This window comes from Phalacrocorax carbo, chromosome 9 (assembly GCF_963921805.1).
Source record: "Phalacrocorax carbo chromosome 9, bPhaCar2.1, whole genome shotgun sequence".
NCBI classification, from domain to species: Eukaryota; Metazoa; Chordata; class Aves; order Suliformes; family Phalacrocoracidae; genus Phalacrocorax; species Phalacrocorax carbo.
This window is the reverse complement of record NC_087521.1, coordinates 5,435,060-5,452,098: the sequence shown is the minus strand read 5'-3', so window position 1 is coordinate 5,452,098 and position 17,039 is coordinate 5,435,060. Positions and strand designations below refer to the sequence as shown.

At 38.3% G+C, this 17,039-nt stretch overlaps 1 protein-coding gene across 11 annotated transcripts in view; it reads right to left on the bottom strand.

Moving 5' to 3' along the window:
• Window positions 1-17,039, bottom strand: part of DPH6 (diphthamine biosynthesis 6) — a 208,780-nt gene that overhangs the window by 27,557 nt on the left and 164,184 nt on the right. For all 11 annotated transcript variants that reach the window (XR_010374393.1, XR_010374394.1, XR_010374392.1 and 8 more), the window contains one exon: window positions 13,359-13,764. Coding sequence is in view for 7 of the 11 variants with exons in the window: in XM_064460168.1 (XP_064316238.1) it covers window positions 13,359-13,764 (406 nt within the window). In the remaining 4 variants the exon portion in view is untranslated. The remainder of the gene's footprint in view (window positions 1-13,358; window positions 13,765-17,039) is intronic.

The window sequence follows — 17,039 nt, the reverse complement described above, 5'->3', positions numbered from 1 at the left end:
CCTAAAGACAGAAAACCTGATTATTTCTGTTGCTGTTACAGTCTGAGTGACCCAAATACTTGATTAAATCACAGCAGGTAAGTTACGCTACACGATATGAAACAAAAGAATTCAAAGCACATTCCATGTAGTTAATGCAAAGAAAAAATAGAGTAATCAGCCAAATTAGAATATATTTATCTTCATGTATGTAACTGTGGAAAATGCCTTAGGCCGGCTTCAATTAGTCATGCTTTTCATAGAAGTCTGGAAATGACAAGATCCCTTGACAATTCTAAAATGATGAAGTTTTGCCCAGTAGAAGAGCAATCTCAAAGCAGATTTGATCTCAGACTCCTTTCTGGAACAAGGCATGCATTTCAATGAATTATTCTTCTTCAGGGCTCTACTCCTATTCTTACTGTTGTGCTGCCTCTAAACAGCACCTCATTTTGAGAGTTGCTGAGCATCTGTAACTTCAGCTAAGAACTTCAGGAAAATCAAGCTCTAATTCTGGCCATCTTGTGTGGAGTTACCAAGTCGCTTAATCCTACTGTGTCACAAACAGGAAGTTCCTTCTATATCTCAAATGGATTTATATCCATGGCATCAGTATACGGATGTGAGAGAGTTGAGAGTAAAATGGGTGAGATACTGTTATTTTTCGTACATCTAATTTCACCCCATTATCTGGTATACTGACTCATACATTCCTGGCAGGATGTTTAAAGACAAGTGAGTACTCTGTAAATATCACAAACAGCAATCTTCAACATAGTTATTTTTCTTCCAGCAATATTACTAGTGGGTAAAGAGAATTAATTTTTAGTTTCAAATTTCATAAAGTGTTTATCTCCTGATAAGCAAAAGTTTTGAACACAGTTTTGAAGTTCTCGAGAGGTTTAAAATTTGTAAATTTTATCTCTGGCAAATTATTATTTTAAAATTATTTTCCAAATCCCACTGAAACCAGGTTAAATTAGTATTTAGCCTCCACATCAAATCATACAACCATCTAATACTATGTTTAAAAGAGGAAAACAAAGGGGTTTCCAGTTGAAGATATGACATTACTGACGACATAAATTATTTAACTTCATACAGGATTCCTCATCCTCAGGTGTCGCAATCATTATCAAATGAATTAGACTCTGGAAAGACATTGGCTTTACACTGTCATAAGAAATGCTGCAGAGATATCACAGCCCAATGGTACTTCCAATTCTGAGCTTGTATTAGTTCGGTTAAGATAAAGAGATGGAAAGAGAAAAGGACAAATGTGCGCTACAGAGAAATAAGTTAAAACCAAAACAAAACGAAACAAAGAACAACAAAGAATCCAGACACTTCTAAAGAAACATTTCTCTTTCAAAGATGTACTCCGATAGGAGAAACTTGTTTGTTGGTTTCAGTAACTATTATTCAAGTAAGGAGTGGCAGTCATCTCTTGTAAGGCTGTGGAGTAGTAATGACAGACAGAAAGAAACTGAGGGTTTTTTCAGAATCTGCAGTTAAAGCCGCTCTTTTCGGCCAATTCATTGTAATTTAATAATAATATGGAATCATAGGATAATTTTGGGAATCAGAGAATAATTTTGGTTGGCAAGGTTCTCTGGAAATCACATACTCCAACCTCCCTCATGCTCAGAGCAGCGGTACGTTTAGACATTAGCCCAATTTGCTGGGCTCCTTGTGCAGTCAAGTGTTGAAGATCTCCAAGGTGGAGGTTCCGCAGCCTCTGGGCAGCCACTCTTGTGAAGAAAAATTCATTCCTCGTGTCCAGCTGGAATCTCTCCTGCTGCACCTTGTGACTGTTGCTCCTTGTCCTTTTCTGGAAAAAATCCTGTCTCCTCCTCTGCAATGCCTGTTTAGGTAAGGGAGGACTGCAGTTTGGTTCCTCCATAACCTTCTCTTCCCTAGGTGGAACAAACCCAGTTCCTTCAGTCTTTTCTCCCATGTTCTATACGCCACCCACCTCACCTTTTATTTTGGTGGCTCTTCTCTGGACTTTCTCCAGCTGGGTGATCTCTTATTACCCTAACCTAGTACCCCAGGTGTGCCAGCCTGCCTCCCTCAACCTGCTGGCTACACTCTTGCCAGTCAGAAATAATGTAGAAAGAGAAGGAATTTCTATTTTGTTACAATGGAAAAGATTTACCTGTTCTCCAGTTATCCAGTGTTGATACTCTAGACTTAACAGTGAGAGCAGAAGTAACTGCCTAAAGGGACTATGTTATAAATGTGCTTTCAGTGTCAATGAATTAGAGCTATTAATTGGATTTTAACATAGCGGATATGATGCATTACTAGTAAAAGCTGAGCAAAGTCAAAAGGAAGGAAAAAACCCCAAATTTTTCATTGCTTGTTTTTCTAAAGATTGGAAATGTCTCAATTATACCCAGTAACTTTATGCTATTTTAAACCTAAATCTATCAGAAATTTAAGAAGACTACCATGCAAAGTCAAATTGCACGAAGCGTGACAATGGCAAAGTACCTTCTTTTGATGGTTAGTTACAACTATTTTCTTGCATTAGAAGTTACAATGCAGATGGCAAAAACAACAAAACAAACTCCTCTTCACTTTCTCTTGGTGTAACGGCATCATTATATCAGATAAATAAAATTAAACCTCAAGCCCAACTTGTTAAATGGGTGGTAAGCAGTTGAACAAAATTACAGTACTTGTATGGATGCTAAGCATAGTTTTTATGTAGTTCCTTCTAAGTCAGAGCATAACTTTGAAGGGTGTTTCAAAACCAAAAACCCCCTCCTTTACAAATGCACGCTGAATATATTTTAATCAGATATCTGATTTGTCATACTTCTAAGATTAAGACAAGAATTATTAAGTGGTGTCCTTCCGATGAGTTTCCAGTTGTAGTTTCCCCAGAATTTGTGAGACTACAATTAAAGGAAATGCCAGATCCACATTTTAGCAACGTCAAAAAAAACCCACCCCAACGTATATGTATCTCTTCATTAGCATAAAAAAACCGAGAAGGGATGTTATTGAGTAGTAATAATGAAAACAGTAGCTGAGTATTTAGGATGCAAAGTTTGGCTGCACAGTCCAACTTCGACTGACTATGCACCAAAGGCATTAAACACTGGAGACTTTTTTTTGCCCTAAACATACAGGCCTTGTTTCCTTGCCCTGCCTTCTGTCTTCAGGCCTCCTCCCCAAGTCCAAAAGAGAGACGCCTTAAACTATGGAGAAGGGGCAAGGGCAGGGGAAACAAATGGACAATGGGGAACAGAGGCATTTCATCACTTTTCCCTCTGAGCAATAAATCACCCTCGTGGCTATGCTGTCCCTGGGCTTCGGGAAGGTAGCCTCTTTGGCCTCCGTTACCCAAATGAACAAAAGATCTAGGCTGTTAAAGCAGTCTGTGCCCACAGCATCATCTTCTCATACTGTTAAGTCTCTGCCTGTATTTGTGGTTTGAATCAGGACATTTTTTCTATTTATCTTTCAGTTTCACATCTTTGTAAAGAATTATTCCACGCCATTAGATAACAAGGAGATCCTTGCTCCAATCAAGTGGTCAAAATTTTTGCATAACCTCAGAGACTGTTCAGATGCACTGCTGAGAGACTCCTGATAGCTGAATTTGATACCTACAGATTGAACAGATACATCCGGACAGAGAAGAGAAGGTACTATGTCCTACTGCTTGCAGGACAGACGATTTCCACAGGGCTGATACTGGAAGTTTTCAAAAGGAATTTAAGCCATCGCCCATTTACTTATTATACTTATTAGAGCCCTTAAAAGTTAGATTCTTGGCAGCTGCTTATCTCTACGGAAAGTCCCAGAGAGGAAGCTAAGCATGACTTCTGATAGTCAGGGCATCTGACAAAACCTGATGGGCTCCATCAGTGGTGTCTACAGTTGACAAAAGGCAAGATCTTACAGAAAGAAATTAACTTTGAGAGACTGGAGAAGTAAGAACTGGAGGGGAAACTGGAGAGAAAGTGGAAGGCTTTCAGGTAAGTTTTCTTGATGGTTTTGGCTATCAGTCAGTGCTAGTTCTGACACCTGGCCTTTCCTCTTTCTATCCGAGAGTGATGCCCATTACTGCTCTGAGCATGTAGACCAAGTGAGGGGGAGATTTTGGTATCAGAACTGCAGTTGTGAGGGCAATCTCTGGAGAGCGGACTCAGCAGAATAGCCCAAGCCTGGGAAATAAGGATGTGGTGATGCGCCCAAAAGCTTTAGGAAACTGGAGGAGAAAAAATCACCATGGGAATAATGATTTGTCATCTTCTTACACCTATTGCCAGGGCAAGAAAATTCCCAGTCTCAAATACTTAACTTCACATGTGAACTGTCACGTGACAGTACGAGCAGAAAGGAGGGTTGCAGTCATAGTTTATTTAGGTTTATTGTCAAACCTAGTAGTTTGACAGTTGGCAGACATAATACTAATATACTAATACATAATAATATTTTCTAGGCTATTGATATTAGCAGTGCTAAAAATCCTTGATTTCTCTGGATGAAAAATACTGAAGTACAGCTTCTGCTGTCAAACAGCAACACTTTCAAAGGGGGTTAGGAAAAGTTGTCATAGAAGAAGACTGAATTGGTACTGCTTAGCGTAGAGGTTATGTCCCAGAATGACTGACAATGGTCAGCCAGCCAACGGTCATTCAGCCCTCCTGTGGATCACCCATTCGATGGGACAGCAGACACATTGAACCAACCCAGGAACCTCCTCAGGAACAAGCTACCCACCTGCTCACTGATCTTCCTGCCACCATTAGAGTGCTGTTATTTACATTCCTACTGCGTGGAAATGTAACTCTGTACACAGTTCTTCCTTGCAAAATTCACTCTTTTCTTTCATCGAACTATTTCTTAAGTCTGCTAGACAAAGAGCGAATGGCAAGCAATTTGGTATTAAAGAAGAGGAAATGCAGAAGACAAGCTAGTCATGCCAAAGGTGCATTTAGTGCAGTGTTCTGCTTCAAGCAATGGTCCTAAATAAATCTCTAGAATGAATAATAACAAGGGAAGCAGGTATGATATTATCCCCAGTTCACTTTCAGCCTACAATTATTTTAAGGTCAGTGGACTTCCTAAGTCAGACGTAATTTCACTGATTTAAACACCACCATATTTTTTTCTTCACTTACAAATAAAAAGTAATATAGAGAGGGATCTGTACAAATGATGCAGAGGTGTCTAGAAATCTCAGTTCTTTCACTGTTTATTGATTTAGAATTGCAGAATTGGTGCCAAAATGTTGGCATGTTGAAACAGTCTCAGAGAAAAACTTCCTTCATAATTGTAAACCGTAATCTGTGATGTGTCCTTAAAAACTGAGTTTGTCACAAATGGTTTCTGGATAGATAGACAGATCATATATGCCTCACATATTAAACACCAGATGATCCAAATTTGGCAACGGTTGCATGCCTGATGCCATTGTTATAAGACGCTTTATAGTTGTTCTCTGTCAACAAAGCACTAAACAAAGTTTCTCAAAGTTAATTTTGATATTGGAGTAGGACGTTTGTACTTTATGCATTGTATGCACATATACAGATACACATATATGGATAGACCACGTATACATACAGCTCTCTAGAAGATACCAGTTTTCGACAAGAGTATTAATTTGTTCAGGCTCCTTGCAGAGCTTATTCTCAAAATCACCCTTTCTGACTCATTACAGAACAGACTGGGTTCTCATTCCATAAGATTCTTTACATCTGTTCTCCTACAATACACACCTTAGAGCCTCCTGTTTTTAACAAATTCCAATATTTATTGAGATAACTTATTAACTAACATGAAGCAGCAAAGCCACTGTCTGGATCACCATAAAAAAATGTCTGTCATCTTCCAAACTGATTATGTGAGGAAAGCAAATCAGTTTTTGACATGGTAGCAAACTCAAGATATTCTTCTTGATAATCTATGACTTTCTCTACAAAAAGTCTGTTTTCTGACAGGTTCATTCTGCCCTACAGGTCACTGCATGTAAATCTTCAACAGGAAAATTAAAAAGTCCATACAAATAACTCATTTGGTGAAAAGCTCAGGAACACTTCAACACAATGTGAAAACACAATAGGAGGCATAGGCTAACCTATAAATATATCTTAGATTTTAGTCGCAGAAATTCTGAAAGAAATATGAAGTTGTACTCAGTAGCTTTAAAACAACCTTACCAATATATTGCTAGTGTTCTGTATCAAGGATAAAAGGTATATGTTCTAGATCAATCTTGGGTCAAGCAATTAAAGAATTTATTTCCATTTAAAGTTTTAGCCAAGATTTTTATGTTTGACTGTGTAATACATAACCTTTAGATGTCATATGCTGTCCACTTTGAATAAGGATGAATCCTGACTTTGCTACCTGGCCTTGGCACCAAGTAGCTGCATTTTTTTCAATCTAGTATCTGTGCTCTTAAATAAATTTCCCATCCTAAAGGACAGAAGGCCATGGCCCTGAAGTAGTATCTGATATATTTTAAGCTGCCTCACAGGCATAAAACACTTTCCTATGCAAATTCACTTAAGAGGCAACATTACTATTAAAACAATTTCCCCATGTCTTTGATAGCAGACAAACAAAAAAGTCCTTTCCCCAAACTTATATGTGAGATATTCTGCTAAAAATATGTATACAGTTACTTGCAGTAGATACGATAACAGCACAGCCTTGAAAACTGATACAAAAAGTTTAAAATTTCAGCACGTTAACAGTAATTTAATATACTAGATTTCTTGACTGGATAGTTTGAGCAGCAATAGCAAGATTGCAAAGCCACCTCGGTAGCTCAAGACCAAATTTAGCTACTTTTACCCTTTTAAAATGTCATTTCAAATACACTCATGAATCATATCAGTATTTCCTAATTGCTTATGTATATTATAATCTGATTAATTTTCCCAAGTACTGGTTTTTGTTTTTTTTTCTTTTTTTGAGCAGGAGCATTGTAGGTCTGCTGCTTGAACTTGGCAAATTCTTTGTTTTCTTAACAGGAAACCTAAGAAATTTAAAGTGAAATTTTGATTTTCCTCTTCTTTCAGGTTTGCAACTGTTCTCGCATTTTCCATATAGCCCAAATTAATAGAATTTGATAGAAAACCAGTTCAATTTTTACGGCCTATTTCAGACAGCATCATATATTTAACAAATATTTTTGTTTGGCCAAATTATATATGTTAGTCACAACAACTACTTCATTAGCTAGTGGTTGCAAAGCTTGATTTCAAAAGGAGCAACACTTAAAAACTATCAACACTTATGTACCTGCCTAACTGTTACTCAGTAAACAGTTCTTAACGACCGCTTGGTTTCTGCTCACATGAGTAGTTCTCCGCGACTGCTGTGTAAGTACCAGTTACTCACATGAGAACACGTAGGCCTGCATACAAACGTTTGGAGGTTGAGATTCCAGCTGTCCCCATGCAGATTTGTTTCCCAGTTTCCCTTATAGAAGGGCATATCCACCAAGAAAGTAAAGTTGAAATAAATTCCCAGTGTGATTTTAAAGTGCATTAGTTAACGAATATTAAACTCCAATGCACGTGGACGTGTGTTATTATGAAAATGCATCTTGGTATCTTCACTTGATCTTCTTCCACTTCTCGTAGATTTACACTATATAATGTCTATCTACCAGTACTGGAAACGGAGTGGTTTGGAAAACATCTGGAAAACGTGCAGTGTTTTAATAAATGGAATACTTTAAACCTTATCAGATGGAAAATCTTTAGTTTAGAAGCAGTATGTTGTACATGCGTCAGGGTGTTACCTGTCAGTGCAAGGACTCCTAACTGAATGCCTAATCACTAGGGCTTCTCTTTCAACAGAACAGTGCCATGTGTTAAGCAAGATCTGCTGCAGTCCAGCTGAACTATACTCGACCCATATTAGAATTTTTTTTAAACTACAGTATCATTGAAACTTGATAAACACATAAGTACTAAGAGCCTTTTAGTCCTAAGCGTTTACAGAGTAGAGCCACATTTAAAACTAATTATACATTCATTTTAATGCTGCTACCAGACTGTCTTTCTATTCCTGTTCTCTTTTGCCTTTTTATATACCCACTTCGTTTTTTTCTATAGCATTAAAAAGGGATTATGTAATATGATGTTCTGATGAATGCAGGACCTTTTCTACTTCCTAATAAATATTCAAAAATATTTTGCATACATCCTGTGAACAAGGCTTGTGAAATCATAATGGGATGACTTATGAACATTCATCTTTCCTATACTGAAGTATAATCTAGTCAACTGGATGGTATAGCAAATCGTCCTGACACGTTTATATTAATGCATATTTAAATGAGAATAAGAAAGAAATAGTCAAATTTATGTTAAAGACTTCTAAAGGCTTAACAGCATCTTACTAAGTATATATGTCAGCTTAATCTAATCCTCCTACTTCTAACACGGTCTGTGGTCTCAGCACGGTGCCCATAATGCTCTCGTATGTTATGAGGGATTGCCTCTAAGAAGTTCACCATCGGTACTACACTTTGTTCAATAAAACTTTACATCTGGTCTTAGGATGACAGAAAGCTATCTCTCTCAAATTTGCATTACAAACCTTTAGCTTCTTTTGACATCAGTAACACCGGCTATAATAATTTCCAATAACCTGTCACAATATGCAGAGTATACATATTGCTGGTTCTCATCTTACTGTGTCAGGTACAAACAAATTTCTCTAATTTATTTGGACGGTTTTAAATAAATGACAATTTCTTTGCACCAAAAGCACTCATCTCATCAGAGACTCATTTGGCAGTATTTCCTCTTTTCACTCCAATGATTTTAAGTTCTAATCAGAAAAAAGTACCTTTATTCTTTTCCATGCTTTTGCTAGAGGAGACAATACATTGCAACTCAAGATCTTACAAGAATTATTGGCTGTTTGCTCACCTTATGACATAATGGAAGTCCACCTCAAATCCAGTAAGACCGGACTAGTTATCTCCTCAACCATCTCTCTTGATTTTTGAGACATGATAATTTCTCTTTTCCATTATAGATACATCTGTCTGATGTGCTTCACGTTAAAAATATTTGAATAGCAGTGTCTAGCATCCCCTGCTATGTTATTAATATTACCTTTCCCACGCAGACAATGCATCTGATGGTAGTCAAAGACTCTAAAAGGACAGACCTACTTGTGGGATTAACGATGTCTAACACATGTCGGAGATCAAACATGTCACTGATGGATCATCATACAGATGTTTAGCAACCAGCACTACTTGAGCTGAATTAATAACTGGCAGCTGAAAAACTGCTCTCTCAATATAATTTGTGTTCCGCAGTCTGTTCAAGGAAACAATATTTTTTAAAAGTTTGTGTATTAGGCCTGCAGATTTCCAAGTCAAGATCAGTACATTTTTGCTTTATCCTGTGTTCTAGTCAAATGCTATTCTGTGTTTGAATGACAGTTTTACCAACTATCTGATCAGTAGCTGTTGTGCTTTAGCCCCAGCTGGCAACTAAGCACCGCCCAGCCCCTCGCTCGCTCCCCCCTGCTGGGACGGGGGAGAGAATCAGAAGAGTAAAAGTGAGAAAGCTCGTGGGTTGAGATAAAGACAGTTTAACAGGTAAAGCAAAAGCCGCCCATGCAAGCAAAGCAAAGCAAGGAATTCATTCACCCCTTCCCACGGGCAGGCGGGGGCTCAGCCCTCCCCAGGAGAGCAGGGCTCCATCGCGCGTAACGGTTACTTGGGAAGGGAAACGCCATCACTCCAAACGTCCCCTCTTCCTCCTTCTTCCCCAGCTTTATAGGCTGAGCCTGACATCATATGGTGTGGGATATCCCGTGGGTCAGTTGGGGTCAGCTGTCCCGGCCGTGCCCCCTCCCCTCCCAGCCCCTTGTGCCCCCCCAGCCCCTCGCTGCTGGGGTGGGGTGAGGGGCAGAAAAGGCCTTCACTCTGTGTAAGCACAGCCCAGCAGTGACTAAAACATCCCTGTATTATCAACACTGATTTCAGCACAAATCCCAACCATAGCCCCATACCAGCTACTAGGAAGAAAATTAACTCTATCCCAGACAAAACCAGCACAGTAGCATGACTAAATTCTGATACTCACCTGGACATACTCTGCAACAGAGAGTAACCTTTGGAGGTACTAGAAATCACCACAGAGACATCCAAATACTCAAAATATCTTAGGGCAAGTCTATGGAGACAGGTATGAGCAAGTTTTGGCCATGCTCAGAGCTGACAAGTGCTATTTTAGAAGCCAGTACTGTTCCCTCGTGTGACCCGGCACATTCAGATTCATGCATTCTGTAAGCAGAACAAGCTTATTTGAACCTGCCTAAATATATTATATGTATGTTTTGAATTCTATTCAGGTAATGAATTAAACTTCTGGGTAATGTAAAACATGCCTTTTTTTCTCCCTTGGCCCTGAATCCAGATTTAGGAAGAAGGCTGACAAGTTAATGGGCTGTTGTAGATGAAACATGAAGACCACCATAAGGCTCTAGAGGAAAACAGGAATACACTATGAGAAAGTGGAAGAAGCTGAGGTCATCAGAATTTAACTTTCTCTAACACCTTGGGCTGGTGTTATAGGCAGGTTAAAATATCATGGAATTCAAAAGAAAGACCTGATATTAGTTCTGGTACCTGTGAAGCACACTAAAGGACACACACATTTGCAGTAATTCTGCCAGTCAAAAAGTAAAGACTGCCAGTAATGACTAAGATAAAACATAGAATATGTCATCTTGCCTACGGACACTGTCTAGGGGATACTGAAATGAATGGGAACATCTTGGAGACCTTATACTGTGCATTTTTAACTGAGAGTTAATATATATGTGTGCATACATTTTAAATTATGAGAAGTACAATTATAATAAAAGTACAAAAGACAGAGGACATAGTTTAGTAATATGCTGCATCCTTTGGAAAGCTGAGAAGACTTCACTGGAGACTACATGCCTTTCAAGGTTCCAGGGACACTTATTAGCAGAACACTTAAATATGTCCATGTCTTAATAATATATTAAAAATTTGCCTTCTGATTTTGAATCAGAAACAGCATATATATATAATAGTCTTGTATCAGATTGGAACTATCAGTAAGAGACACTTCAGCAACAACTATTTTAATTTGAGAAATTATTTTCAAATATATAGCATATTTCTTCTTCCCATTACATGAACTTCCTGGAAATTTTTCCTAAGTAGAAAAAAGCTATTTTTAAACTCTTTATCAGTGAATTAGTGCTACTTGTAAATTTAATGTATTCTATGTATTCTACAGATTTGCAAGAATGTATTTCTTACCAGTGGGGATAATGATAAAATTGCTATAATGACAGGAATTATTTTTACAGTGCAGAGATCTGAACACAACCAGATTGAATATATGACAATCACAACAAATCTTTCCATGTCTATGCCATAGGTAGTATAGCACGAATGGAATTGAATCAAATTTTTATGCACACAATTTATACATTCTATTGAGCAATGTATTTAATAAAGCAAATGAAATTTATTTGGTAGTAATTACTCTATGGCCTGAGAAATATCAGAAAGAGAGCAGGCAAAACAGTAATGTTAATCCCATGCCAGGAACACGCTTTATCAGGTTTCCTTTTAGTTCTTAAACAAGATGTAGTAAAAACAACAACATTCTGTTCATTCCTTGCTCCCTGGATTAAATATGCTTATTCTATGCCACATTTTTATAGCTTTCAATTCCTGTACTTTAAATCTATTAAACAATGTCAAGTTGAATTTTCTTCAAACACTGCTGCAGGTTAAGAAAAAAAAATAGGACAGTAGAATATTTGAGGGCTAACATTTATGTCAGCTAATTAATATGGATCAGTTGTGGTGTACACGGGTTTTTAAAGTGCATGCATGTTTGAGATAAAAATAGACTAAGGATCTGGTTTCTTTCTTTCTCAAATTATAACAAAGTTCTTACTGATTTCAAGACAAGTATGGTCTACCGGTATTGTAGGCCTGACAGATAAAACAAGCTTTTGTGCTCTTGCATAATGTTAGTTGTTCCAAACTGAGCACAGCCCAAAATACAGATGTATAACGTAAGAAATAAAATATAGTTGCAACATTATATTTATTGTTCTGTATTCTCTTTACTTGGTAAGGGAATAAGATTTTGAAAAAGTAAACATTGGGAAAAACCAGTAACTTTGTTTGGCTAGTATGTTCTATTTAAATAAATTGGTAAGAAATCAGCCCATGTTCAAACCCTCTAATCTAGAGGACACAATACCATTTTCTTGTTTAAAAACATTAATATTTCATTCTTTATTCTCAAAAGAGTTCCTGTTAGCACAGAGAATTTAGTTATTTGAACATAGTTCTAGATCATGACAAAAATAGCCTACCAAATGGACTACTATTCAAACACTTTTATGCAAAAGATTCATTCTCCCTTTGTTCCACTCTGAAGTGGCTGGATTTATCAGCAACTTCTCTTTCATGAAATCATAGAATAACTCAGATTGGAGCAAGATCATCTAATCCAACCTCCTACTCAAAATCAGGTCAGCTGTGAGATCAGAACAAGTAATCCAAACTAAAAACATCCCAAAATAGAGCCTTTCTATATGAGAAGCATGCCTGGTAACCAGAAAAAGAACAACTATATCTTGATCGTAGAATCATAGAATGATTTAGGTTGGAAAAGACCCTTAAGATCATCGAGTCCAACTGTTAAGCTAACACTGCGAAGCCCACCACTAAACCATGTCCCTAAGCACCACATCTACACGTCTTTTAAATACCTCCAGGGATGGTGACTCCACCGTGTCCCTGGGCAGCCTGTTCCAGTGCTTGACAACCCTTCCGGTGAAGAAATTTTCCTAACTTCCAATCTAAACCTCCCCGGTGCAACTTGAGGCCATTTCCTCTTGTCCTATTGCTTGTTACTTGGGAGAAGAGACCAACCCCCACCTCGCTACAACCTCCTTTCAGGCAGCTGCAGAGAGCGATAAGGTCTCCCCTTAGCCTCCTCTTCTCCAGGCTAAACAACCCCAGCTCCCTCAGCTGCTCCTTACAGGACTTGTGCTCTAGACCCTTCATCAGCTTCATTGCCCTTCTTTGGACGTGCTCCAGCACCTCGATGTCTTCTTTGTAGTGAGGGGCCCCAAACTGACTGAAGTATTTGAGGTACGGCCTCACCAGTCCTGAGTACAGGGGATGATCATTTCCCTAGTCCTGCTGGCCACACTATTTCTCGTACAAGCCAGGATGCTATTCACCTTTTTGGCCATCTATCCTTGAAAGGCACTTCTAAAATGTCTTCTTCCAATGAAACCTTATGTGGAAGTAAACAAAGATTACCGTATGCTTAGTATCAACACCTGGTTTCTGTCATCATAAGCCTTACCTGTTTGTAGGGTTTCAGCATCAAAGACATCCTCCTTGAAGAAAGCTCTAAAAGACAAAGGACTTGCACTGCAGTCTTCTGAAAGTTTCTCCACAGCTTGTCTAAACATGGCAACTAAGTCATGAAGAGGTCCATCTAAATCAAGCTGAGAAGCGGATGGTGAAATCAAGCTCAGACATACAGAGATTGATGCACAAGATGCAGAACTAGACTCCACAAATTCACACTCAATTTGGAAGCCCTCTGACAACCTCTTCATTGCAAAATGTTTTCTTTGGAGTGGATCATCAACTACTGCAACGACATGCCACTCAATGGCAGCATCTCTGGGTAGGTGAGATATTACAACCACAGCAAGCAACCCACACACGGCAGTTACATCATGATATGTCTCTGAATCTTCAACCTAAAAGAAAAACGAAATATTGTGCATATTACAGTGCTGGTAGAAATTAAAGTTGCTCATATTCAGCAGATATATTAAAAAAGTATGTGCAGTACAGTTATTTCATGGAGACTGTTTTCCCCCTAAATTTTCCTTCTTATTGAAAAGTCATCTTGAGCAATTACAAATTTGTCTGACAGTTAATATCTGCTCATTTTTGCAATCTCAAACTACTATAATGCCTGTACCATCTAAAAAATGGTGTCTTGCACTAATTTTGCAATAAAAAAAATCTTTTTGCATACAGCAACTTTTGTCTGCACCAATGGTCTTTGAAGAACAGAAATGGTAGGAAGCACCAAAACTACAGAAATGAGTCAGTAAAGCACGTAAGATTTATTTTAAAAGTTGGAGTACTAAAGATACAGTTCAGATACAGCAATGATACAGTTCAGGTAGTTCTGAACAGCAGAATGATCTTGAACAAAAGCTCCTAGAAGATAAAATGTGTTTTCTTAACAGCAGAACTCATTTAAAAAGTAATTTAAATTGTTTTCACATCAACCAGCGCATCTAATTAGCTAACTCTGAGTAACTGAGTTCCTGTTCTTCTGACGGTATTACAGAAGTAGGTCAGGCTTTCTGCTTACTTCTTTGTAAAAAAATTAGTATAAATTGCTCTGTAGCATGTTAACGGGCATAGGAAGTGAATATGACATTTCAAATATTGAAACTCTCTAGGAGAGGAAGAAATTGTGAATTTGTAGCCATTTCAACCCGAATTAATTGTACCTAGGTGCATTAAATAGCATTACCTTTAATCTTAACAAACCTAAGATGAGTTCATAACAGAATTATGAGCTTGTCCCTGTATTGTTGCTATGTATTCAATCCTTTTTCATCCAAATATTAACAAAAACAACCTTAAAGCTTTAAACTAGGAACCACTCATTGTGGTGGGTTGTCTCCATCCAGCAGCTAAGCACCACACAGCTGCTTGCTCACTTTTTCCCTCGCCAATGGCACAGGTGAGAAAACTTGTGGACCAAGATAAAGATGGTTTAATAAGTGAAGAAAAAAGGAAGAAGAAAGGAGAAGAACAGAACAAGCGACGCAAAGGCTGTTACTCAACATCTCCCCAACCAGCAGACTGATACCCAGCTAGAATGCGAGCAATGGCTGCCCTCCCCAGAGCCCCGCCCCATAGCTTTTATGGCTAAGCATGATGTTACATTGAATGAAGTATCCCTTTGGTCAGTCGGGGTTGGCTGTCCCAGCTGTGTCCCCTCCCAGCTGGCAGCCCCCTCGCTGGCAGGGCAGTGTGTCCAACAGAGAGGGCCTTGACGCTGTGCAAGCACAGCTCAGCAATAGCTAAAAACCCTGGTGCATTATCACGCTGTTTTGCTCACAAGTCCAAACCATGGCACCATACAGGTTGCTGTGAAGAAAGTTAACTCCGTCCCAGCCAAAACCAGTACATACATTCAGGTCTGCTGTTACCTTATACTTAAATGCATATACTTATACTCCTATTACGTATAGAACAAGGTCTTTTTACGGAAAGCAACCCCATTTTATCATATACATGCTCTCAAAAAGTATGAATTTACATTAACTTACCAGCTGTCTGAACACACTTGTTTTTAACAACTGTTCAAATAGTTGAACAGCTGAAATGCTTATTCTGGCCAGCAGATTACTTTTCTTACTTTCTCCTCCATTTTTATGGAGAGACAATATATTAAGCATTTTTAATATTACTGACTTACACCATCTTCTTTGCGCACACAGATAATAACTTTGTTTATATACCAATTTGCTTACACCGCAGATTTCACTGGTAATATTGTCCATTGCCTGACCTCTGAAAGGAAAAATAATAACAAGGCAAACCTGTCGTTTTGCCTGAAGTCGATAAGTCCATATAACTCGCAGTACCTTCAATTCACAAGCTCAATTTTCATCCACTTGCTCTCAACTTTGAGAGGAAGAAATAATGACAGGTTACAGGCACTTTATTTCAAAATTCACTCACAAAGTTATTGACAAGCATTTTGCACAGAATATCTTCGATGCTTGACTCCCGTGAGCTGTTTACACGAAAAATGCACTTACTTCTATATTAACGACAGTAGAGTCTAATTCTATACCAAACATGTAGCAATTGCTTTAGTATTTCTGGTTTTGATATGGGAACAAAAATAGGGATAATTTGTCTCAAATTTGCAGTCACTTCAGTCATAATAAAATCTCACTGAGTACTGTTTGCTTTCAGTACTTTCATTAGGCTAGCCGGGGCTGTTATTAAGGTACTAACACATAAATGTTATATTAGCACTTAACAGAAGGAGCCCAGTATTCTCCTCTAGGAGATGAATTCTAACCTTGTCAATATAATTCTGCTCTGAGTGCTGTAAAACAGTTTGAAAAGATGAAATACTGGAGCTTTGCACTGAGGAGGAAAAAAAAAGTCATGCTCATTCAGGCTTAAAGGCCACTTTGCTGGCCCAAGGTGCTGAGGTACTGTTTGGAAGCAAAGTCTAAAGAAGCTCTCTCAGGTCACATCAAGCACTAAGACAAACTTTTCTACTTCCCTGTACTTGTCTTAGGCTGTTAAATCAATTACTCACTATTTCTGCTTGCCTTCAGCTGCCATTTAGAATATGAAAAACTACATGAAAATTAAGGCCAGGAGAAAGTACATTTCCAAATTTAACAAATGAGAATCATTCTGAGTGAAAGACTATTCACGGTGCACCTGTACAGTACCATAGTACTCATAACCTTTAACTTTAGAGTTTGCACAAAGCACAAGTGATGGAGCTACTGGGGACTAATAATCTTTCATCAGCTGCTGCAGAATCTTACAGAAATACTTCTAACAATCACCTCTCCCGACTTATTTTCAAGAAATCGCTGACATTTGTGTTGTACATGGATGCTGCGTTTATGAGTTACCTTTCACAGATTTACAACTGTCTTGAACAGCTGAATATCTTTACGATAGCCTGTGAGGGTAAAAGAGGATGAATATATAAGGTCTGCTAAGAAATTCTATTCATAGGATGCTGGAACAATATAAGTAAGTATTAGTAGTGCAAATCAAGAGGAATTATTTTATGACTAAGTTGCTCTTTGTAACTGATTCTGCTCTCTGATCAATGAGATGCAGTACTTTTGGCAAACAGCTGCAGTACTATGAAGAAAAACATGTTGTTAGGGTTCTTGCCCAAGGATACTGTCGTAGACTGTTCTATAAAGTTGCACAGGTCTTGGCCTGCTCCTACCACGTCTTC